This window comes from Biomphalaria glabrata, chromosome 3 (assembly GCF_947242115.1).
Source record: "Biomphalaria glabrata chromosome 3, xgBioGlab47.1, whole genome shotgun sequence".
NCBI lineage: Eukaryota > Metazoa > Mollusca > Gastropoda > Planorbidae > Biomphalaria > Biomphalaria glabrata.
The window spans coordinates 22,822,428-22,849,075 of NC_074713.1; the positions used below are offsets into that span (position 1 = coordinate 22,822,428).

The 26,648-nt window shown below is 37.6% G+C and overlaps 1 protein-coding gene across 11 annotated transcripts in view; it reads right to left on the reverse strand.

Annotated features, from left to right (window-relative positions):
* LOC106056868 (serine/threonine-protein phosphatase 4 regulatory subunit 4-like) overlaps positions 1–26,648 on the reverse strand; it is a 115,344-nt gene that overhangs the window by 74,557 nt on the left and 14,139 nt on the right. For 4 of the 11 annotated variants that reach the window (XM_056024018.1, XM_056024020.1, XM_056024019.1 and 1 more), the window contains exons 1-2: positions 18,043–18,333; positions 2,216–3,503 (exon numbers count right to left, since the gene is read on the reverse strand). The exons of 2 other annotated variants lie outside the window; for them this stretch is intronic. In XM_056024018.1, coding sequence (XP_055879993.1) covers positions 2,216–3,153 — 938 coding nt within the window. In that variant the 5' untranslated portion in view covers positions 3,154–3,503; positions 18,043–18,333. Of the gene's footprint in view, positions 1–2,215; positions 3,547–18,042; positions 18,334–18,800; positions 18,904–26,648 lie in introns of those variants that run through there. 5 more of the 11 variants (XM_056024017.1, XM_013213773.2, XM_056024016.1 and 2 more) reach the window with 5 other exon arrangements.

Genomic DNA, 26,648 nt, shown 5'->3' on the forward strand with positions numbered 1-26,648 from the left:
GGCACAGGATGAGGAAACTAAAAAGAGACATGACCCCTTTAGAACAAAGGTATATGTGATGTATCTGTCATGACTTGGCACAGGATGAGGAAACAGCCTCATTTTATTTCATCTCAATGGATTCTGAAAGTTGCATGTTAATAACATATCGATTGGTTGGTTTGTAGTGTTTTGTTTCGTTCTATGACAACTATCGATCATCATGAGATGGTTTTTATAGTTCTTGTAACCAATGACGATCCCCAAAGAAACGAGAGTCCAGCATTTGGCACGCCCAAGACATATGGGACCCCAAAGATACCTGACCAGAGATACGCGAGTCCACAGATACATGTGTTCAGAGATATGTGAGCAAGTGTTACACGAGTCCAGAGATACGTGATCCCAGTGATACATGAGTCTAAAGATACTTGAGCCCAGTAATACATGAGTCCAGAGATACGCGAGCCCAGTGATACATGAGTCCAGAGATACGCGAGCCCAGTGATACATGAGTCCAGAGATACGCGAGCCCAGTAATACATGAGTCCAGAGATACGCGAGCCCAGTGATACATGAGTCCAGAGATAAGCGAGCCAATGATACGCGAGCCCAGTGAAACATGAGTCTAAAAATACGTGATCCCAGTAATACATGAGTCCAGAGATACGCGAGCCAATGATACACGAGTCTAGAGATACGCGAGCCCAGTGATACATGAGTCTAAAAATACGTGATCCCAGTAATACATGAGTCCAGAGATACGCGAGCCCAGTGAAACATGAGTCCAGAGATAAGCGAGCCAATGATACATGAGTTCAGAGATACGCGAGTCCAGTGATAAATGAGTCCAGAGATACGCGAGCCCAGTGATACACGAGTCCAGAGATATGCGAGCCCAGTAATACGTGAGTCCAGAGATACGTGAATCCAGTGACACATGACTCCAGAGATACAATGAGCCTAATGATACATGAGTCCAGAGATGTATGAGCAAAGAGATACGCAAACTTAGGAGCGAGGTGATACGCGAATCCAGATATTGAAATACCAGGAATGTAAGCCCGGCTCGCCACAGAGATTGTCGAGCCCAGAGATATGTCTAGCCAATGATGAATTAGAAAACGCATGAGCGTTTATCTCGGCATACAAACTAAATATATTCCCACCCCCCCTTTTTTTTTAACAACTATCGTTTCCCGAACTCCTGAGGTATGCTGAAGGTGAGGCTGTCGGGAAATAAACGCACACATTAAATTACGATCAAAAGTTTGTGTTTTTAACAATTTGTTGTTTTTGCTTCCTTCTAGAAAAGCCACCTGTCCAAACCTATTAAGTTTCAAACCTCGACGGCTTCTCGCTTTTACAGATTCATTCATCACTTTGTGCCAGGAAATGATAAATACTTCTAGAAAGAACGAGAAAAACTTCAGAGAAAAGAAGAACTGATTGTTTTGTTCTTACACTTGTGAATGCTCTTGGATGTAGCGAGATACAGTAGGTAGCGAAAAGGTTATGCACCTTGTACTTTAAGAGGGAGAGATCTGGGATCACATTTTGACACCGGTTACTCTGTATACCTGGGGTGCCGATTAGTGATGTCGATGCTTAGAATGACATCCTCCCTTTACTACAGAGAAATAGAAGTATATCGTGAACTTGAAGATTGATAGGTATAGGGTTATCAAAGAGAAACATTGATCTTCAATAGTGACAGGACAGATGAACGTGATTTAGACAAAGAAAATCTGTTTATCTCGCTTTCATCCAAATTCCGTTCATGTTCAGTCTCGCCAACATTATTTGTGGTAAACAAAACTTAAAGCACTACCAGAGCTCACATTCGATGGCTGGATAGGTGCTTAGCAGATAGACGAACGAGCCTTTGTTCTTTACAAATATACAGGAAATAAAGCCATCCAACCAACCAGCAATGGGAGAATACATCACGTGATAGACCAAGAAAAAGAAGGATGTGTAGCTATTATCATGTGATTTCTCATTCTATTGGAAATGGTCTTTAATATATGGACCATTAACTTGTATAAAGCCTGATTAAAGTGACTGATAAGCACTACCATTTAAAAAAAATGAGTCTGAAGGTGCGGAGAACACATAAAGACACACTTCTCTTAAATTTAAACGGGAAAAAACTAAATGTTTTCAAAAGGTAAACATTAAACACCTGTGGTTACTTTACTTCTCATGCTCGGATATGACGACAGAGTATACTTACCTATAATAAGTTTCCGGGTATAAAGGGACATAACGCCACGAGCAGTCTAAGTCTTCACTCAGCAGGCGCTCCACGTCCTCGTCGAAGGTCGAGTATTCTTCCAGGTTTAAACTGTCTCTGCGACGGCAAGCCGCCTTGCTATTCCTGGCGCTGGGGTCAACGCTCTCCCCCAACTCATGACCGTTCGTCTCGTAGGTGGAAATGTTCCGAACGTCGTACATGAGGTGGACCGGAGGGCCGTGCCGGAGGTAGATGGAGTGAAGGTCGGCCACGCTGGAGTTGCCTTCTTCATGAAACGAGAAGCCACCGTTGTAAAAGGGGCCGCTGGTGGCCTCCGCATCGTGATTATCGTGATAATGCTGGTGAGGGTGATAGTCATACTGCTCGAACTGATGGATGTGATTCTGCTGGCCGCGCCTCTGATACGCTTGCCTAACCGAAATGCTGCCGCCAATGCCCGTTTCCTTGCCGTTGGCCAGCTGGTTGTAGATCATGATGTCTCCCAGTTCGTCCTCGTTCTCTTCACTGGCACTCATGAACGAGTCGAAGGCTTCCTGGGAGAACTTGCAACTATCAATGTCGTCGTCATCATCGTTTCCCCCAGTCAGGCGGTCAATCTCCTCCTCCATTCTCCGGTTCTCGTCGCTGATGCCCTCCTCTCGTCCTCCAATGCTCCCGTTAACCTCTGCGCTTGGCCCATGGTTCTCACAGACGTCGTCGTCGTCAAGGCCTCCGTCGACGACCTCGGCATCCAGCCTCCGATTCTCGTCATTGACGCCGTGGTCCAGGCTATCGATGCTGTCCACGAATATCTTGCCGTTTCTGACGATGACCGCCTGTAGCGGCATGCAGTTGTCCCGGTCGACCGGCTCGAGTGGCTCTAGTACCCCGCCTCTCATTGTGGCCGGTGTGCTCTGGGCGAGGCTACGATCACCCATGGACAAGAGCCATTTCGAGAGTTAGAGCAAATGTCCAGGAGGAACAATTTTTTTCCTGACGATATCCAAACAGAACAAAAGAAAACTGATATATCCAACAAAAAGATATACGTGTAATTAGCTGCTGTCAATCAATTTTTACGCACAAAACGATTGTTGTGATCTAGTGGTCAGAGAAAATACAATTTTAAATCTCAAAAAAAAAAATATTTTTTCCTATGACGTGTCTCTGAATTCACTGAATGAACCAAATTGAATTTAACTCCCACAAAAAATTGTCCATTTAGTTCAACGAAATGAAATGTCATCGACAGAATTTTTTCATAAAACACAAAATAAACACTTCACTGCTAAAACGCAGGGATATATACAGCTTTTAGAGAAAGACATTCACTTTAAAAAAAAAAATTCAGTTATGCATACATAGTACACACAATCGCTAAATCCAAAACGTATTATAAATTATGTGTGGATTTCATGGTGCAGATATTTAGAAACATTTAAAAACTGAACGATAAATTTTAATGATTTAATCTATTTTTTGTTTTTAACGGGAGAGCTCCGTGAGACTATAAAAACTGTTTGAGTAGAAAAGAACATGTCCATCTTCTAAGTTGATTATCAGAGTATATCTCTGAAATTATTGTAGGCGAATAACTGTCGTCTGCTAGGTAACGTTACTCTGAGCATTGCCAGGAATGTTTAAATACCGGCGGAGAATGAGGCGAACACTTAGAATACAGGGAGTGCGAGAGACGAAGTTAGGTAAGTCTAAATCACAAAATATACAGGCCTCCCCGAGATGGCTAGGTCAATCCATTTAACGGCACATTATTGGTCAACGTTGAGGTTTGGTTTTAGCAATGGACTTTTTTTTTAATCAAAGTTCAAGCAACCAAAGGAACGGCTCAGCAACCAAAGGAACGGCTCAGCAACCAAAGGAACGGTTCAGCAACCAAAGGAACGGCTCAGCAACCACAGGAACGGTTCAGCAACCAAAGGAACGGCTCAGCAACCACAGGAACGGCTCAGCAACCAAAGGAACGGCTCAGCAACCACAGGAACGGCTCAGCAACCAAAGGAACGGCTCAGCAACCACAGGAACGGCTCAGCAACCAAAGGAACGGCTCAACATACGTGTTCAACTTGTTGGCCATTAAAACAGCTACATGAAACAACCAGATCTACTCAGCGGCTAGTGCACTATTAAAACTAACATGAAACAACCAGATCTACTCAGCGGCTAGTGCACTAATAAAACTAACATGAAACAGCCAGGTCTACTCAGCGGCTAGTGCACTATTAAAACTAACATGAAACAACCAGATCTACTCAGCGGCTAGTGCACTATTAAAACTAACATGAAACAACCAGATCTACTCAGCGGCTAGTGCACTATTAAAACTAACATGAAACAACCAAATCTACTCAGCGGCTAGTGCACTATTAAAACTAACATGAAACAGCCAGATCTACTCAGCGGCTAGTGCACTATTAAAACTAACATGAAACAACCAGGTCTACTCAGCGGCTAGTGCACTATTAAAACTATGTCAAGATCTATACAGATAATGGACAAAATCAGCCAAACTTTTAAATAATCACAGCCTGGCAGTGGCGCCCCTAATTCTTGCTTAACTTTTTGAGGAATATAAAATATTCATAACAAATTATTTCTTGAGTTTTGTAATGTTTAGATTGTAAAACAGAATCTCGAAGACCAACGGCCACGGGTGCTAAAAAAATGTAATGGATACAATTAAAAACATTTTAAAAATCCATTTCTTTTTTTCCAATGATGAATTGCATCATGACATGGAAAGCACTGGACAGAATGTATACTTGTCATGTCAACTCTTTGCTTCGAATAATTATCTCTGACAATCTTAAATGCGTTTTTTTTTTAATTGCGGAGATAATTTTGTCATGAAATTGTTCCAGATGTCATCTACGTTTATTAGACCAAAGTTTCCAACATAATGACACCCCCACCCCAACCAAAAAAAAAAAAGGAAAATTACAAATCAAATTCCGCCTGTCATGGAGTGTGTGTGTGTTTCTATGGTGACAGTGGGAAGAGGTTAGCGATTGGTTGTGAATGATGCAAGATAGGTGGCAGTGTCGTCAACAGTCTTATTTAGGACAGACGACACCAGAACGTGAGACTGAAAGGTTGTTATTATTGTGAGTTACATTTTGTTAAAAATTATGACTAAAGTCTAGTACATTTATTTTATCTCATATCTACTTGATTTTGTCTCTATTCTAATAAAACATATTTAGTATAGTTCACAAAGAAGTTATTCCATTTATTTCAAGTTGTATTAGTTAAGACATAATACGCCGACACCGAGTCAGTTTGGTGCTACAAGTCAACAACAGCCCCCACCCATTTTTTTTATTTCTTGTCTACCAAACTAAAACTCACAGCAGGAATATTGCTGTCATTTTCCACCCCCCCCCCATCCCTTTTCCAAGGAGTTTTGCTAACCTTGTCAACCTACAGCAGCAACTAACTGAACACATTATTTCAAATGTACCCTAAAGATTTGAATGTTCGAGAAGGAGAGGGGGAGGAGACAGACAGATCATTAGTTAGAGAGAGAGAGAGAGAAAGTATTAGTGAGACAGAGAAATAGCATTGATATTACTTAGAGAAAGAACACTAATTAAACAAAGGAGAGGAGTATTAGAAAGCCAGAGAATGGGCATTAGTGAGACAGAAAGAAGACAAGTGAGACAGAAAGAAGACAAGTGAGACAGAAAGAAGACAAGTGAGACAGAAAGAAGACAAGTGAGACAGAAAGAAAGATCATAAATGAGACAGAGAGAAAGATCATAAATGAGAGAGAGAAAGATCATAAATGAGACAGAGAGAAAGATCATAAATGAGACAGAGAGAAAGATCATAAATGAGACAGAGAGAAAGATCATAAATGAGACAGAAAGAAGACAAATGAAACAGAGAGAAAGATCATAAATGAGACAGAGAGAAAGATCATAAATGAGACAGAGAGAAAGATCATAAATGAGACAGAAAGAAGACAAGTGAGACAGAGAGAAAGATCATAAATGAGACAGAGAGAAAGATCATAAATGAGACAGAGAGAAAGATCATAAATGAGACAGAGAAAGATCATAAATGAGACAGAGAGAAAGATCATAAATGAGACAGAGAGAAAGATCATAAATGAGACAGAGAGAAAGATCATAAATGAAACAGAGAGAAAGATCATAAATGAAACAGAAAGAAGACAAGTGAGACAGAGAGAAAGATCATAAATGAGACAGAGAGATAGATCATAAATGAGACAGAGAGAAAGATCATAAATGAGACAGAGAGAAAGATCATAAATGAAACAGAGAGAAAGATCATAAATGAAACAGAGAGAAAGATCATAAATGAAACAGAGAGAAAGATCATAAATGAGACATAGAGAAAGATCATAAATGAGACAGAAAGAAGACAAGTGAGACAGGGATAAAGATCATAAATGAGACAGAGAGAAAGATCATAAATGAAACAGAGAAAGATCATAAATGAAACAGAAAGAAGACAAGTGAAACAGAGAGAAAGATCATAAATGAGACAGAGAGAAAGATCATAAATGAAACAGAGAGAAAGATCATAAATGAGACAGAAAGAAGACAAGTGAGACAGAGAGAAAGATCATAAATGAAACAGAGAGAAAGATCATAAATGAAACAGAGAGAAAGATCATAAATGAAACAGAGAGAAAGATCATAAATGAGACAGAAAGAAGACAAGTGAGACAGAGAGAAAGATCATAAATGAAACAGAGAGAAAGATCATAAATGAAACAGAGAGAAAGATCATAAATGAGACAGAGAGAAATATCATAAATGAGACAGAAAGAAGACAAATGAAACAGAGAGAAAGATCATAAATGAAACAGAGAAAGATCATAAATAAGACAGAGAGAAAGATCATAAATGAAACAGAGAGAAAGATCATAAATGAAACAGAGAGAGAGATCATAAATGAGACAGAAAGAAGACAAGTGAGACAGAGAGAAAGATCATAAATGAAACAGAGAGAAAGATCATAAATGAAACAGAGAGAAAGATCATAAATGAGACAGAGAGAAAGATCATAAATGAGACAGAGAGAAAGATCATAAATGAGACAGAGAGAAAGATCATAAATGAGACAGAAAGAAGACAAATGAAACAGAGAGAAAGATCATAAATGAAACAGAGAGAAAGATAATAAATGAGACAGAGAGAAAGATCATAAATGAAACAGAGAGAAAGATCATAAATGAAACAGAAAGAAGACAAATGAAACAGAGAGAAAGATTATAAATGAGACAGAGAGAAAGATCATAAATGAGACAGCAAGAAGACAAATGAAACAGAGAGAAAGATCATAAATGAAACAGAGAGAAAGATCATAAATGAGACAGAAAGAAGACAAATGAAACAGAGAGAAAGATCATAAATGAGACAGAGAGAAAGATCATAAATGAGACAGAAAGAAGACAAATGAAACAGAGAGAAAGATCATAAATGAGACAGAGAGAAAGATCATAAATGAGACAGAGAGAAAGATCATAAATGAAACAGAGAGAAAGATCATAAATGAGACAGAGAGAAAGCTCATAAATGAAACAGAGAGAAAGATCATAAATGAAACAGAGAGAAAGATCATAAATGAGACAGAGAGAAAGATCATAAATGAGACAGAAAGAAGACAAGTGAGACAGAGAGAAAGATCATAAATGAGACAGATAGAAAGATCATAAATGAGACAGAGAGAAAAATCATAAATGAGACAGAGAGAAAGATCATAAATGAGACAGAGAGAAAGATCATAAATGAGACAGAGAGAAAGATCATAAATGAGACAGAGAGAAAGATCATAAATGAGACAGAGAGAAAGATCATAAATGAGACAGAGAGAAAGATCATAAATGAGACAGAAAGAAGACAAGTGAGACAGAGAGAAAGATCATAAATGAAACAGAGAGAAAGATCATAAATGAGACAGAAAGAAGACAAATGAAACAGAGAGAAAGATCATAAATGAAACAGAGAGAAAGATCATAAATGAGACAGAAAGAAGACAAATGAAACAGAGAGAAAGATCATAAATGAGACAGAGAGAAAGATCATAAATGAGACAGAGAGAAAGATCATAAATGAAACAGAGAGAAAGATCATAAATGAGACAGAGAGAAAGATCATAAATGAAACAGAGAGAAAGATCATAAATGAAACAGAGAGAAAGATCATAAATGAAACAGAGAGAAAGATCATAAATGAGACATAGAGAAAGATCATAAATGAGACAGAAAGAAGACAAGTGAGACAGGGATAAAGATCATAAATGAGACAGAGAGAAAGATCATAAATGAAACAGAGAAAGATCATAAATGAAACAGAAAGAAGACAAGTGAAACAGAGAGAAAGATCATAAATGAGACAGAGAGAAAGATCATAAATGAAACAGAGAGAAAGATCATAAATGAGACAGAAAGAAGACAAGTGAGACAGAGAGAAAGATCATAAATGAAACAGAGAGAAAGATCATAAATGAAACAGAGAGAAAGATCATAAATGAAACAGAGAGAAAGATCATAAATGAGACAGAAAGAAGACAAGTGAGACAGAGAGAAAGATCATAAATGAAACAGAGAGAAAGATCATAAATGAAACAGAGAGAAAGATCATAAATGAAACAGAGAGAAAGATCATAAATGAGACAGAGAGAAATATCATAAATGAGACAGAAAGAAGACAAATGAAACAGAGAGAAAGATCATAAATGAAACAGAGAAAGATCATAAATAAGACAGAGAGAAAGATCATAAATGAAACAGAGAGAAAGATCATAAATGAAACAGAGAGAGAGATCATAAATGAGACAGAAAGAAGACAAGTGAGACAGAGAGAAAGATCATAAATGAAACAGAGAGAAAGATCATAAATGAAACAGAGAGAAAGATCATAAATGAGACAGAGAGAAAGATCATAAATGAGACAGAGAGAAAGATCATAAATGAGACAGAGAGAAAGATCATAAATGAGACAGAAAGAAGACAAATGAAACAGAGAGAAAGATCATAAATGAAACAGAGAGAAAGATAATAAATGAGACAGAGAGAAAGATCATAAATGAAACAGAGAGAAAGATCATAAATGAAACAGAAAGAAGACAAATGAAACAGAGAGAAAGATTATAAATGAGACAGAGAGAAAGATCATAAATGAGACAGCAAGAAGACAAATGAAACAGAGAGAAAGATCATAAATGAAACAGAGAGAAAGATCATAAATGAGACAGAAAGAAGACAAATGAAACAGAGAGAAAGATCATAAATGAAACAGAGAGAAAGATCATAAATGAGACAGAAAGAAGACAAATGAAACAGAGAGAAAGATCATAAATGAGACAGAGAGAAAGATCATAAATGAGACAGAGAGAAAGATCATAAATGAAACAGAGAGAAAGATCATAAATGAGACAGAGAGAAAGCTCATAAATGAAACAGAGAGAAAGATCATAAATGAAACAGAGAGAAAGATCATAAATGAGACAGAGAGAAAGATCATAAATGAGACAGAAAGAAGACAAGTGAGACAGAGAGAAAGATCATAAATGAGACAGATAGAAAGATCATAAATGAGACAGAGAGAAAAATCATAAATGAGACAGAGAGAAAGATCATAAATGAGACAGAGAGAAAGATCATAAATGAGACAGAGAGAAAGATCATAAATGAGACAGAGAGAAAGATCATAAATGAGACAGAGAGAAAGATCATAAATGAGACAGAGAGAAAGATCATAAATGAGACAGAAAGAAGACAAGTGAGACAGAGAGAAAGATCATAAATGAAACAAAGGAAAGATCATAAATGAGACAGAAAGAAGACAAGTGAGACACAGAGAAAGATCATAAATGAGACAGAGAGAAAGATCATAAATGAGACAGAGAGAAAGATCATAAATGAGACAGAGAGAAAGATCATAAATGAGACAGAGAGAAAGATCATAAATGAGACAGAAAGAAGACAAGTGAAACAAAGAGAAAGATCATAAATGAGAGAGAGAAAGATCATAAATGAGACAGAGAGAAAGATCATAAATGAGACAGAAAGAAGACAAATGAAACAAAGAGAAAGATCATAAATGAAACAAAGAGAAAGATCATAAATGAGACAGAGAGAAAGATCATAAATGAGACAGAGAGAAAGATCATAAATGAGACAGAGAGAAAGATCATAAATGAGACAGAGAGAAAGATCATAAATGAGACAGAGAGAAAGATCATAAATGAGACAGAGAGAAAGATCATAAATGAGACAGAGAGAAAGATCATAAATGAGACAGAAAGAAGACAAGTGAGACAGAGAGAAAGATCATAAATGAGACAGAGAGAAAGATCATAAATGAAACAGAGAGAAAGATCATAAATGAGACAGAGAGAAAGATCATAAATGAGACAGCGAGAAAGATCATAAATGAGACAGAAAGAAGACAAGTGAGACAGAGAGAAAGATCATAAATGAGACAGAGAGAAAGATCATAAATGAGACAGAAAGAAGACAAGTGAGACAGAGAGAAAGATCATAAAGACAGAAAGACGTGAAGGCAGTGGGAATAACTTGAGTGAAAAAGACAAACTGACGGGAAATGGGCTGAAAAAACACAGTCAACAAAAGAGGTCACGTGTCTCTCACACTATCGATCTGGACCGGCAGATCGAATATAATCAAGGATGCCATAAATATTCAAACGACGACTCTGACCAGCAGAGGGAGTAGGGGGCGCGTGGGGAGCAAATAATTTGAAACGATTAGAAAATGGACTCGAAGGCAATACCAGGGCAGAAAGGCTAGCACCAACACCCGTCATACTAAATAGATTATCGGAATGTATACTCTAATATAAAATCAAGCATAACAACATCAAGTCTTGGACATTTCTGTTAGGCTAAAACAAAGGGACATAAAACATACTTGACAAGCAGGTTTTAAATGATGTACACATTCAACGAAATGGTCTCTATTATTCCATCATTTCCCTTTATCTTTAGAAAAAGTACCCCCAAGGAAGGGGCAACGTGTACACTAAGGAACACTGGCTTAAAAGTCCTATCTTCTTCTTCTTCTAGCTAGCTTTATTGCTGCTGAGCTGTGAGCTATTTTGCAGACTGTGCCAAGGAAAAAAGTGTGCTGTTTTCTTCAGTCCTATAAATATTGATATATATTTGTGTCTGTAAATCACAAAATATGCATCAGAAACAAAACTAAAACAAGAACTTGAAGTGGAAACAAAAGTGTTTCAAATATAGATATCTGCCATATGATGGAACAAAAGTACTATTTATAAATCTCAGGGGAGATAAATGTATCTGCGTTATTTCTCATTTACCAAATAGATGGGGGGAGAGAAAAAGTTCTTATCTATTTGTCTGAACCTCTTTTTTTTTTTTTTTGTTTGGGTTTGACTAAACACTTAAAATACTGATAAATTGTTGTTTTTTTTTAAAGTCACTACACAAAGTAACCAAATGATACTGTAGCCAACTAAATCACACACGCATAACTATACAAATCATTCACTTATACAATTGAAGATGTTGCATCTTAATAAGACTGTCACGCATTCCTAACTATATACAACAATCGGAGCAAAACAAAACTTCATGCTACAATAAGTATCCGAAAAGATTCAAAAGTTATAAATTACACCTTGGAACGTCGAAACTTTAAAGCCTTAAAGAACTCTCCTTTAAGATAAAAAGAAAACATCCAGAAAAATGCCAAAGACTTTAAAACCTCATGTAATCCTTTAATACAAGAGAACCGACCAGGATAATTGTCAAGAAATAGATACACGAGCCTACCCAAAAAGAAAGGAATTCTTTAAAGGGGGAGAAAGAGGTGGGCAATACATCAGACAATGGACACCCGACGCGAAAATCAATACCGTTCGTGTTCAGCACTTCCTGTCCTGAACGTAGACACTTACTGTCAGAGGGGCGGGCGTCCGCTATTTTTTTTTTTCTTTCGAGGCGATATCCTAGAATGGCCATGTTCTTAATGGGCTTTCACGCCTATCTTTAAAACTATATTTTAGCAGCCACAGCCAATAACATTGTCTCTCATTCAATGTCAGCAAGAGCCAAGTAACAGTAATTCAACCCCCAAAAAAGAGCCAAGTAACACAGTCTCCTATTCAACGCCAGCAAGAGCCAAGTAATGGTGATTCTCTTTCAAACATTACAAGAACCCTAGAGCTTGTATAAACATTTTGAAATAAAAAAGCTTGTATAAACATTTTGAAATAAAAATGACTTAGAATAAAAGAGTCCATCTTACTAAAATCTCATGTCTTACTATTTTTAGAGTACAAACTTTCATAATGATATGACATTTTAGGTAAGAACAAAGTGCTCGTGGCCTTATAACGCAATCAGTACTGTGTCTAAAAAGTTTTCCCTAGAAGCCTATATGCACTATCAAACACGCTTTAGTCTAGACGGTGCACTGTCCTGGAGTGTACGCTTACTCACTAGGATGAGCTTCTCCACAAGCTCGTCAAGTTACTAACTCTTCCATTTCCTAATCTATTTGCTCAATTGAGGCTGTCTCATGGTCAAAACAATCCGAAAGTAGCTTTCGGAAAGCTCGAGTTTCTGACCTCCAAGTTCAAAGTTTGTTCATCACTAACGGCAAACTTTATTGACATCTCCAGCTTCTCTCCCAGGACACGGAGAGGATCAAAATGATGTCCCACAGGACATTCAATTGTGTCATAGAATTCTGGGAATGAAGATTCATTTCCGCCAAGCGTGGAGGGGTCGGGTGGAGAGTAGAGGGTTGGGAGGGAAACAAATGGGGATATTAACGGACCACGTGATCACTAGTGCTACACAAAGAGGAAAACTGACTTAGTGGCACCACGTTTGGAGAACTGACCACCGCTGACACTTTACGATGTAGCAAACTTTTTAAAATGTGTGTCAATGGCAGCAGGGCGTAGCTTTCGACCTCCAGCATTTGCCTGGCCTGACATTTAACGAACTGCCTATACGCCATTCGATATGCACACAACGCGCAAGGTCAAGCCATCCTAACTGTATCAGAATGTCATTTATCATGACACCAGATGTCGCACGCTCCAGCACACGTGTTATTACCTACAAGCGCTCTCAGGGCGTGAGTGATGAGGAATTCCATCTCACCTTTGTACACTTCATCAGATAGTCAGAGAAGTACTTATCGTGATTCAATGTTAGCGCCAGTAGTTCAAAATATTTCCCCCCATCCAAGTTCCCAGTGCCCCCAGGTGCGGGGGCGAGACATTTTTACTAAATAAATACGTTTTAACATTAGGGCGCTAGACTTAAGAATGGTCCTAATTCGGCAAGGATGCTACGAAGCTACACTAGATCTCATAATTAGAGTTGAAATTAAACAAGGAAATGACTTGCCAGCGCCCATGTCCATTTCACAAAATTAACTCTGTATATCTTAGTTCTGGTAACGATCTATTCATCAAATCAATTGGATAACTGAAAGTCAGAAGTTGATATTCAAGACTAACTTCCCCTGGCTTTCAGAGAGAAGTTCCACGTGGGACCAATGCACAAAAAAGGGGGAGAGAAGTCAAAAGAGTCCATAAGAGTTAAGGTCGAAGCAGACCTCAAGGTTAATATTCAACTTTTGATGAAGTAGACACAAAGCCAGACACGCTGGAATTTCGGTGCGCCATCCATGAAGTGTAGAAAAATCTTTCGTCATACTTGTTTTCAGAATAGTAATAAATGTATTGTACAAATTGGTTCAATGTAATAACCAAGCCGACGTTATGTGTTTTCAACTATCATAACCTGGTACTTTGCAAAGAATGCCGAACAAAGTTCCGAGACTTCTGTTGTTTTTTTGTTTGTTTTTTTGTTGAATATCATTACTTTCTGAAAAACACTACATTTTCTATGGCAAATAATGTCGATCAAACCGATACTTGTTATAGAAAAAAGGGGAAGGGGAAAGGATAGGACTACTTTTAATGAAGTATTCCTAAGGTCAAGCTTACAAGGGTTAACTACACTGACCTAACTTAATAGATTCAAATAATGGAATATCAAACCTGTTGTTTCATTAGAGCAGACAAAAGAAACGAGGTCTCTGTTTAGTCAACGCTTAAAGGACTGTTGCCTTAGCATGCTAATCTAGTCTGTATGAATAAGACACTGATTATTGGAAAAAAGAAAAAAGCAGCCTCACAAAGAACAGGGTGAATGAAAATATCAAGTCACATTAAACTGGTATCTAATGGGTAATGCTGAACAGGGCCGCTCCTAGCTATTGCGGGGCCCAATGCGAAACGGATTCCGAGGGGCCTATGGAAGTGAGGGGCCCACTGCGACCGCAAAGGTCCGGCCCTGATGCTGAATGGGTTGTATGGCAAACATGAACTGCACTTTCACTCTGACATAATGCACAATCGATAGGAAGTTGAGGTAATGCTTATTTCTTTTCACTACAGGTGTGACTAAAATATCAATGACTCACAGGATCTGACTGAAGTACCATGGTAACACAGACTCACGGGATCTGACTGAAGTGCCATGGTAGTACAGTCTCACGGGATCTGACTGAAGTGCCATAGTAGCACAGACTTACAGGATCTGACTAAAGTGCCATGGTAGCACAGACTTACAGGATCTGACTGAAGTGCCATGGTAGCACAGACTCACGAGATCTGACTGAAATACCATGGTAGCACAGACGGGATCTGACTGAAGTGCCATGGTAGCACAGACTCACAGGATCTGACTGAAGTACCATGGTAACACAGACACAGGATCTGACTGAAGTACCATGGTAACACAGACACAGGATCTGACTGAAGTACCATGGTAACACAGACACAGGATCTGACTGAAGTACCATGGTAACACAGACTCACATGATCTGACTGAAGTACCATGGTAATACAGACACAGGATCTGACTGAAGTACCATGGTAACACAGACTCACGGGATCTGACTGAAGTACCATGGTAGCACAGACTCACGGGATCTGACTGAAGTACCATGGTAACACAGACACAGGATCTGACTGAAGTACCATGGTAATACAGACACAGGATCTGACTGAAGTACCATGGTAATACAGACACAGGATCTGACTGAAGTACCATGGTAATACAGACACAGGATCTGACTGAAGTACCATGACCTATTACCCTATGGCAGTGACAATAAACGACGGAGACGACTAAAGCATTGCAACGAGCCTAAGGTAGTAGTGAACGAAACGGCACAAATCTATTTCTATATTCAGCCGCCATCTGAATGAGAACCACTGCTGACAGAGCTGTAACAGATACTGGACAGCAATTGGCAAATTCACGAGATAGCTTGTCACAGACACTCAACACAGGATGACATCAGACATACAAGTGTGAGAGAGAACATGGATATAAAAAAAGAGTCAGAGAGAGAGAGAGAGAGAATGCAGGAAAAAAGTGAGGGGTTAAAGTATTGGAAAGAGAAATAAGAGAAGGCTAAGCGAGAAGATATAAAATGATATTGAGCGGAGGGGGGGGGGGGAGAGGTGAGTGATAGAAAGGGAGCAGAGAGAAATGGTTGAGATTGGGACGAGAGAGGGTTCCATAACAGACAAATGAATCAACGACAATTCGTTCCCGGCAATAAATGCATTTCAAAGTAATAGTGATTAGAATAAAAAAAAATGAAATTTGTGACTGACAGAAAAACTAGAGAATACGAACACGTGAAGAGCTTTGACTCTAATGTGATTAGGATCTAGTCTTTTTTTTTTCTTTTTGGAGAAGGGGGGGGGGATGAATCGTCATATTCTTGTAAACAAAATGTTTTAAACAATTATTAAAGCCTCAAGAAACCATTCTAAACAGTCTCCACACACTTACAGTGGCTTGCAACAATGAACTTGGCGACACAAAACACTTGAAAGCGAGCGTGTTTATCCGAATGTAATCCACTTGAATTAAGTACAACACACACACACACACAGAGTCGTGACCTTCCACTAAGACTAAAGGACGTTTGTTTACAAACACACACAAATCTAGCACTTAGCCTCAATCCAAAACTGTAAGCTCTACTTTGCTGAACACTTCCCACACCGAAGTAAACAGTAAGTTTTCATCGGAACAACATCTTAGAAAAAGCTGTAAAGTTCCCTCTTCAGACCTTGAGATCTATAGGGTAGATCAGTGATGCCCAAAATACGGCCCGCGGGCCAGATCCGGCCCGCGATGTGGTTTTATCCGGCCCGCCGAAACGTCTGCACAAAGTGTAGATTATGTTGAAAAATTTATCTTTACCCACGTTAGGGTCCTGACTTTTTATCTGATGAATTGGTTACATGCCATTTAAAATTTGTAGGTTTAGGAAATGAGAGATCCGAAGAAACTACAAGTTGACTCTGAATTTAGAATCATACCTGGAAAATTGAACGGATCTTTAATTTTTTTTTTATTTGGAACATGATAATAAACCAACATATTTGTTTTGTAAATTGTAGCTGTTTTAAAAAACAACAACATATCTACGGCTTTATAAAACAAATATTACGGCATTCTTGGTTTGAGCCGCGAATAAAAGGTCGTTAAACTAAGCCTAGAAATTGGAGGATCGATGGGAATATTTACCAAAAAGAGACAAGAAAATGAGTCGTTGGTAAAGCTAGCTACAAAGATGCTCACATTTTAAGAGAGAAATGAAGCCAGTTAATATCCTATAATTAATGCAAGTATTAGATCCACTGGTTTCTAATAAAATTCTTTTAGGTCAATTTCATTTCGTTTATGTACATTTTCGGTCATGTGGCCCGCGACATGAGTGTCGAAATAAAAATGGCCCGCATGTCGAATTAGGCTGAGCATCACTGGGGTAGATGATATTATGGTCAGTTGTTTCTTTGGCCAACGGTTAACGAGCAGGGTGTCATATGGCCAGCACAACGATCAACCGCCTTTACTTTTCTCAACTAAACTCAGGTACCCTTAAAATCCCGAGATTCTAATTCTTCACCGAGATTCGAACCCATGACCCCAGATTCGGAAGCGTAACCGCTTGGTCAGCGGGCCTACCTCATAAATGAAATATGTCTTATCAAGTATTTTTCATTGAATGCTATTTAATATGTTACATGCACAAACATACGAGTTTATGGTTTTATATAAAAATATTTTTTTTCACTTTAAAAGCCTACTACAATTTATTTTAGACAGCGTTAGGATTGACAAAAAGTCACGAAAACCAATGAATGTGAAGAATGGTTGGTATCTCACTGATATAAACGAATAGAAACTAGCTCTAAATAAAGATATAATTCTGGATCTAGGTCCTAGGTTAAAATACGGATATGCGACAGATGAAATAATTTTCATTTTTAAGTACTGTCTGTAAGTTATACAATAAGATAGAAACAGATATAGACTAGATCAGATATAGATGAAGATAGATTATAGATCTACATGTATTTTAAACTAGATCAAGAATCTATCAAGTTCAGAACCATCATGCCATATTAAGAAGGCTGAAGCTAGACTAGTTCTATATAGACTATGATATATATCACAATGATGAAGAAATGCGCTGGCCCCCATTAGCAAGATATAGATCTAGATCTATGTAAATCTAGACATTATAGATCTATCTATAAAACTAATTTAGATCAAATTCTCTATTTAGAATGACCAGTAACACGAAATAAAGAATAGTCCAATGGCAATGAAATAGATCTAGACTACACAACAGTGTGATATATCCAAATATTAGATTTTAAAATTAATTTAGATCTAGTAGAGCTATATTAGTATACTCTACACTTATTATCAAAATTGTGACTGGAATTTACGATTATAAATGCTCCATTAGGTAGGCCTATGGTAGATCCATCCATCCAATTTGAAATCACGACCCTACACAGTCACACTGGCAAGTCAAGAATATCAACAAAAAACACGCGCTGTTCACGTCTGCTGTAACACGCACTGTCCGTTATGTGGCACCAAACTGAATGACAACAGTCGCACGGCTCAAGCTGTGAGCACATCGATGAAGGGGGAAACCCTCAATGGTGTCATTCCGTTTGGAATGTGGGGCCGGCGTGTTGCACAACAAACAACATAAACACGACCCACGGGTGCCACCACTCACTTCTCTCTCTCTCTCTCTCTCTCTCTCTCTCTGGCTGCTTCCTCGTCCTCGCTGGGTTTCAGTCACATACGCGAATTGTGTTGTTCCCGCGCCCTGTCCGGCGTGACCCGAGATAGAACGCTACGAGGAAAGGGAGAAGTAGAACAGGAGGGTAGGTGCGTCCAGTTTTTTTTTTCTTTAAATAAAAGAAAAAGTTATGAGTACCAACACTGTAGTAGGAAATGGTTTAGTCCAGCAGACAGGGGAGATGGGAAGAGCTTTTACAACGAGACGCTATTGTTCAGTGAAAAACTGATTGAGCTGAGCCCAAGAAAAGGTGGGCCAACCACAGATAAGAACGTGAGTGGATAGATTCGATTACTGCTTTTTTTGTTCTCGTCGCACACCAGTATCGTTCGAGCATAACCTTTCATGAACATGCGCCGGCATTTTTACCAAGGAAAAAAAAATGATTACGTTAATTAGAAATAAACATTTTTCCCCCTTCTCTCCTCCCTCTAACGAAGCGTCTGCAACTAGTTCACCATTGAGCTGCGAGCAAAATACTAAAGAAAACAAAGTCACGAGTCCTAAAACCTCCACCACGGACCACATTCACATTATATAGGCCTATAAAATGTGCGATCAATTTGAATATTAATTTTGGTAAGCGAATACAAGTAGTGCACTGATATTGCAGACGACACCCAGTCCGTGAAGGTGACACAAAATAGAAATAACAATAAACCAAATAATTTGGTAAACATGGGACCTCGCCGTACAGGGTAACAAAAATATTTTTTTCACCTTAGGGCGCCAGGTAGGGGAGATGTTTAAGGTCTTGTTTTCATTTTCACGATAGGTGACCGTCACACTATAATTAACACTTCAGGGTCAGATTCGAGTTGTGACTGTCCATATCTGGAACACACTCATGGCTATTCATGAGGTCTAGTTTAGATCTGGTATTTGACATCTACCTATTATTTACAAAAGTACGTACACATAATATATTGTGCTACTGGTCAGTCTCGAGTAGAGGTGACCTAGACAAAAGTAAACATTTAAAAAATCATTGCAGTGCCGTAAACCTTTGTAGAATTGTATCATTACGTCAGCGCCGTGTGCAAATCGTTAAATTAATCCCATATGATACAGACAAAAATAGATAAAATAGATGATAGAGAGAGAGAGCGCGAGGAAGAGAGAGAGAGAGATTTGCACTTATAAAGAATTCTACGGACAAATGTAGCATGTTTCTGCAGATTACAATTAGGTCCCTATGAAACATTCAGTAGGCCAGCCTAGACTTACATTTATTTGGATGTCTTTCTAGTTTGTTTCCATAGTTTCACTTCAAGCTGTTTGATATTCGTGTGACAAGGAGGTTAGATGGGAATTCCCTAAGGCTGTGTTCACACGGTTAGACTGGCTCGCTGCACAGCTACGTCATAACCACAGGGAATAGATAACTGGGGCTAATGAGTACCGACACGTGAATGGCTGGGGCAGATTGAGTACCGACACATAATCTGGTAAGGCCAATGAGTACCGACACGTGAATGGCTGGGGCAGATTGAGTACCGACACATAATTTGCTAAGGCCAATGAGTACCGACACGTGAATGGCTGGGGCAAACTAGACACACACGCACATACTCAACATACTTAAGGTGCCTGCAGTCCTAAACAAAGGCCTGTGTGTCATCCTGACATGTTGTCTCTCTGACAACACGGCTACTGCAACCATCAGGTCAAATTTGGGTTTGTCACGAGCTTCACAAGAACTGAATCTGGCGAAATGTTTTTACTCTAAATGTGAACAAGTAAGAGGAGGCAGGGGGAGTTATTGGTTTCACTTGCTTACCCCCCACCCCCACTTGTGCTTTATAACATTCAGGTGTACCAAAAGGGGAGAAAAAGCAGCAACTGTTGGCACTGACAGAGATCCAAATACAAAGTTATTTGCCCCTGTGTTGACTTAGCAAGCTAACAAAACAAAACCAAAATTAAATTTCAATACAAAACAAAAAGGGAAACTTTCTTCTATTGCACTCTTCATTGTGTATGTGTGGGCACATGTGAACAATTATAGACATTTGTTTTGAAATCAACTTCTACTTTATGTTCAAATATTAGAACAGACTAAACATTCAGATTTTGTGTTGTTTGAAAAAAAATTATAAAAGATGAAAAAAAAATGGGACAGAATGGGGATCGAACTTACGAACTTCGAGTCATTAGCGCCACGCTCTATCAAGTCTACTATCCATCTTTACAAACAAGTGCGCAATTATATAATCCCACATAAATGATTACACTATGTGTGTCTTTTGACCACTTTTAACTAGGTTGAAACTTTGAGCTAACAGTATGAATTGAAAAGTAAAAAAATTCATCGAAATTCGAAAAGTTCAATAAGAAAAATATAAAAAATCCTTATCTAAAAGTTTATCTAAAGGGGAAGAGCTCCGCTCTTAAAACTATATCTATCAATGATGTACAAGTTATTCCCCTTATTAGATATCAAACAAAATAATTAATTGCCAATTATTAATTGACTATTTGGGTATTTTTTTTATTATTCATTTTTTGTTAGGTACCATAAATAATTGTTTAAAGTATCAACTTGATCGGAGAATGTGCGAGGGAGAAAGAGCGCTAACAATTATATTTAAGGGGACTAAACCCAACAAATGTAGCCAATCTGTGAATACTGAAGTATTAGTTTTCCTTGATTGTATCAAACAAAATAATTAATTACCAATAATTCAATGACTAATTGGTAACTGTAGGTTTTTATTGATTCGTGTCTATGGCAATAAATGAGTGTGCGAAGTTTCAAGTTGATTCGATACTTGGTATGGGAGAAAAAACGTGTGGACACCTTTAACCAGACAGACAGACAGACAAACAGAGTTGATATAAGCTTTGTAAAAAAAAATGTTATTGAATCGGTAGTCACTATTTGGTAATATCCATAACTGATGATTAACATTAAATACTATTAATGAGTATAAAATGGCCAATGACATGAAATAGATTGGCCAAGCTTCACTAATTACGTAAGACACAAAACAAGATCAACCTACAGATTAAATCACCATTTGAACAAGTCACAAACAGACTTTACTGTTCATGACTTTTTAACAAAATTAAAAAAAAAACGCCAATTCATCTCTTTGATTAGACCAGGGGTGGGCAAATTACGGCCCACGGGCCACATGCGGCCCGCCGAAGTGTTTTATGCGGCCCGCCGACACCTACAGAAATCAGTTGTGCTCACAGTATATAAAAATGCAAATATTAAAAATATTATCTAAAGAAACTATTGAAACTGTCTCATTCTAAAAAGTTTTAAGTAAACGAAGATTATGTTTATAGGCTATACATCAATACACTCAATTCAAGACACAATCTCTCTGTGTTGGGTAGGCTTGGAATAAGATGGCAAGTGTAACTACTGATGGAGCTCGATCTTTGACTGAGAAAAATAGTTTTTTTTTTTGGTTTTGTTTTTTAATTTTAAAAAATATCTCAACCATGAACTCTAAACAGGAAAGTTTGCACAAAGCTGCCAAAAATCAAAATTGTACTGGTACATAATATAACAATCAGGCTTATTAGAGCTAGAGGTGTTGACCACAGGTAGTTCCGATTTATGAAGAAAGTGATCCAATGTATTCGCTAGCTTAGCATGGGCAAGGCAAAGGAGAAGAATATAATATCTCAAGGAAGAAATTGTTATGTTACATGAAGTGTCGACATTTACTGTGACCTTGTCAGCAATATTTCTAATGGAAAGTGGAAGACAGATTTCGTAATTTTTATAACTGCTATTGCAATTGGTTGTTTACATATGAAATGTAAATGCATGTTAAATCTTTTCAAACAAGGCTTTCCCATTTCTACAGGCAAGCAAAAGAAAATAGTTTTTGTCATTTTCCTCTGCTGAAAGGCGAAACTATTTCTAGTGAAATGATTAAAAGTACAACATTTATTAAAATTCCTTAATTGTGCAATTTATAAAAGCAAATTTTAAGACGCCAAGAGCCAGTCTTCAATACCATCAGCTCACCCTTTATCGCAAAAGCTGATTCAGCTCCAGAGGACATAACTCCAAGCAAAGAGAAGTTCCAGTCAGTGCATCCACATGAGTCTCATGGATGCCAGAAGCTGCATTTCCACACTTAAAGAAACCTTGCTGCTGTTCATACTATTTGGGTACACATACATTTCTTCTTGTTCTTCTTCGTTCTCATTTTACATGCTGCATGTTTCAGATCAGTAATCCTATATCTGAGATGAACCGCGCAGTGGTTTCAAGATCAGTCAGTTCTCCGAATAGTCTTTGGAGAGTCTTGTTCGGGTCTCTTGATTTAGTATGCATCATTGAAGGAGATGGTCAGCATTCTCTGGTGATGCTCCACAAGGGCAAGTTTCGCTCGTCCCGACATTTAACTTTCGGAACATATATTGTCTCATGCAGTGAGCAAGAACTACATATATATATATATATATATATATATATATATATATATATATATATATATATATATATATATATATATATATATATATATATATATATAAATGCGGCCCGCCATTCCCAAACTTTTCTTAATGCGGCCCTCGACACGAAAAGGTTGCCCACCCCTGGATTAGACTGATCAAAAAATTACGTTCAAACGATTCCACCAAACCCGATTACTTAATTTATCGTACCGTCCAGGCAGGCACTGCGTTGGCATCACAGGCAAGCCAGGCTCACCTATCGCGCACACATTTTCCCACGGTGCGGCGCGGGGAATGGACAAGCAGTGCACAATAGATCCAAAAGCCTTTACTGTTTCAAACCAACATAGATCACAAAAGGCATTTCCCATAGTTTCGTAAGGTTTGAAAGCAGTGCTCCAACTGCGCAATCGAAATACTTTGAAAACGAGGCGATCGATTGAGAATGGCGGTGAATTTCCGATGTAATGAGACAATCCCCGAGCAACAGTTTTGACTCATCCGGGTCAACTATGCATCATACAGCGGTGTCGAAATAACCACGAGAAGAGTTCAAAATAGAAGCGAGGTGACTAGATTCTACTTGTATTGATCGGGTCATACAGTTGAAGATCAAATGACCTAATGACCGAATATTCAGTGAATAATAGACAACAGCTGACGGTCAAGTTAAGATCAAGGTTTTTATAATATACTTTCTAGACTTAAGAGCGTCCTTAGATTTTATTTGGCCATAATTTATATTCTACGCCATATTAGAAGGAAAATACCTCTAACTGAAAGAAACGCTTACAATAAACACAAGTGCACGAATTAGATCTGCAGGCTGGTTTCATATTCATAATAGTTAACGAGGGCAGTGGATCTAGTTTAATGCTAATTTTCCTAGTTCTACGGAGGGTTTCACTCAGTTTATTTATATACACAAAATAACTTAAGTAAAGTTCCCCTTTCAGACTTTGCGATGATGTTAAAAATTAAGCGTGCAGCGGCGTCGGCGGTAATGTGTGCATGATGTGACACTCCGGGCGGTACATACATTTTTTATTCTTATCCCATTATCAAGTTTTAAAAATAAGTCCAAAATAAAAATGAATAAAACAATATAATATAATAATGAAATAAATCATAAATAGCTTAAGACAATGAAACGTGTATTTGTTCAAACATTGCAATAAACAGATTTACTGGGAAGATATTGACAACGACCTGAAGTCTACAACATGACTATTGACAACGACCTGAAGTCTACAACATGACTATTGACAAGTGTATTAAGAAAGTTCACGAATCAGACGATGTGACATTTTCATAAAAAAAGAAGTTCATCAGATCAATGTCCTGACCCACTCGGCAGTACAGCTCGTAGTTGTGCTCAGAGTTGAGAATCAATGTACAAGATGAACAAAGTGACAGATCATTTATTTAACTATTTCTAATGTTTCCCTTTTAATGCCCTTTTTTTATAAGACATATTTAGGAATTTTCACTATAAACTAAATAATATCAAGGACGCTAAATTAACTTCAATGTTGCCAACTAAATTAAAAAAAACAAACACGAAAAGATAAGAAAAATCGATTATGAAATGCTGAAAAGCGCAGAAAAGTTATCATATTAAAAAGACAAGGTTACAAAGACAGTTTGAGTTTCCACAAAATCTCAAAATCGGCCCCCGAATTTGTCCACCGAGAGTCTTCACGGAACACGGTTCCAAGTGCTTTACCCCTCAGCCACAGCATCTCCATATATTCATTTAGCGTACAATTATTTTTTTTTTTAGTTTAAACCTTATCCATACATTCAAAATTAATAACATGTTACAATAATAAAGAGAAACTTAAAAAAAGATTTATTCTTCTTACAAAATTAGATAAATTGGCAACACGAAAAAAAATTCTTGATCTAGATTACTTTAGGTAGTGAGCTAGGTAAAGTTGTGTACAAATGACTTGACAAAACTTTCCCCTCGCAAATAAAAATTAATATCTCCGTTGTCATTTGTCATACAAACTAGACCTAGATCAAGCTAGATTTAGACCTAGTTCTAGATCTAAATATAGATTCAAGATCTAAGTCTAGGTCTAGTCAATCTAAAATTAGATCTAAGTCTAGATCTAGATCTAAGTCTAGATCTAGATCTGAAATAGATATAGAATCTTGATATAGAATCTACTAGTCTATATTTAGAACTAGTATGACTTTTGACTTTAGTGTTATTTAGACTGTCAAGTGTAGGTCCCTTTAATGAGGATATGTCAAAACTGCGCGCTATAAAATTAGTTCGTTATTTTTTAACCTTATAACTAAAACGAAGTTCGTATCGAAATTCTTTTTTAAAAACAAACATTTAAATCAGTATTCTATTCAATGAGTAAGTTATTAAATGGAAAATATATTTTATAATGATACATTGATACTTTTTCCATTGTGACCTTAGATGCATATTTTTTGTACCAATGCGCGAATCTATGAATGTAGCTTGATTTATTAATGAAGTCTGTGACCTTTTTAAAAGACTTACCTCCCCTGAAGTTTTTCATGTAAAAGTGGTGTATTTTTTTTTTAAATCTGCTTGCATAGATAATTTTAACAATTAAAAAATTAGATGGTTCACTTTCTGAAAAGAAAAAAAGTACTCGTTGCATCCGAACTTTGAATGATCTAAAATATCATGATGTCCGATTTTTATTATTCTAGTTTCTGAGATCTAAACGGGACAGACGGACAGACAGGCCACACAAAACTAATAGCGTCTTTTCTCCGTTCAGGGGCCGCTAAAAAACAACTCTCTTAATAACAGTTCCTTTATACTGGTGCACACCGGCTACACCAAAAGTTAGATGAAAATCTTTTATGTCTGCACATTGACGGGGCATCGCATAACCTAGTTTAAACAATGGGAGAGGAGTGGTGGGCATACATTGAAATGTTACCTAACAACAAATTAAGTTTCTTACAGTTCATAAAAGAAGAGCATACACTTCGTTGCACGTGCTGGAATAAAATATGTCCTTTCCCATCAAATAAACTGATTCGTCTTTTCCCATCAAATAAATTTATTAGTCTTTTGCCATCAAATAAACTGATTTGTCTTCTCCCATCAAATAAACTGATTGGTATTTTCCCATCAAATAAACTGATTGGTCTTTTCCCATCAAATAAACTGATTGGTCTTTTCCCATCAAATAAACTGATTGGTCTTTTCCATCAAATAAACTGATTGGTCTTTTTGCCATCAAACAAATGTATTTGACTTTTCCCATCAAATAGACTGATAGGTCCTTAACCATCAATAAAACTGATAGGTCCTTTACCATCAATAAAACTGATAGGTCCTTTACCATCAATAAAACTGATAGGTCCTTTACCATCGATAAAACTGATAGGTCCTTTACCATCAATAAAACTGATAGGTCCTTTACCATCAAATAAACTGATAGGTCCATTACCATCAAATAAATATGAATTAAACTTTCATCGTTTCTGAACCTTCTTTTGTATCTTGATAAATGTTTCTTCAAATAAACTTATCCATACAACACAGTAGCACATCCAGCTAAGGTCTTGTATTAAAATCGTATTTCTATGAAGGTTGTTACATAATTTGTTAATATCGCTTCCAATTGTGAATTTAAAAATTCACCTCGCCTAGGGCCTCCAATTACGTAAGGCCCGGCCCTGTCTTATAGTACAAGAAAGTAAGAAATGTCATGGTATTACTTCAACGTCAGGTTGAAGTGGTATCCTGACACAACAAACAGCCATCGTAAATGTCACTGAGATAATGTCTGGATGCACACAACATAA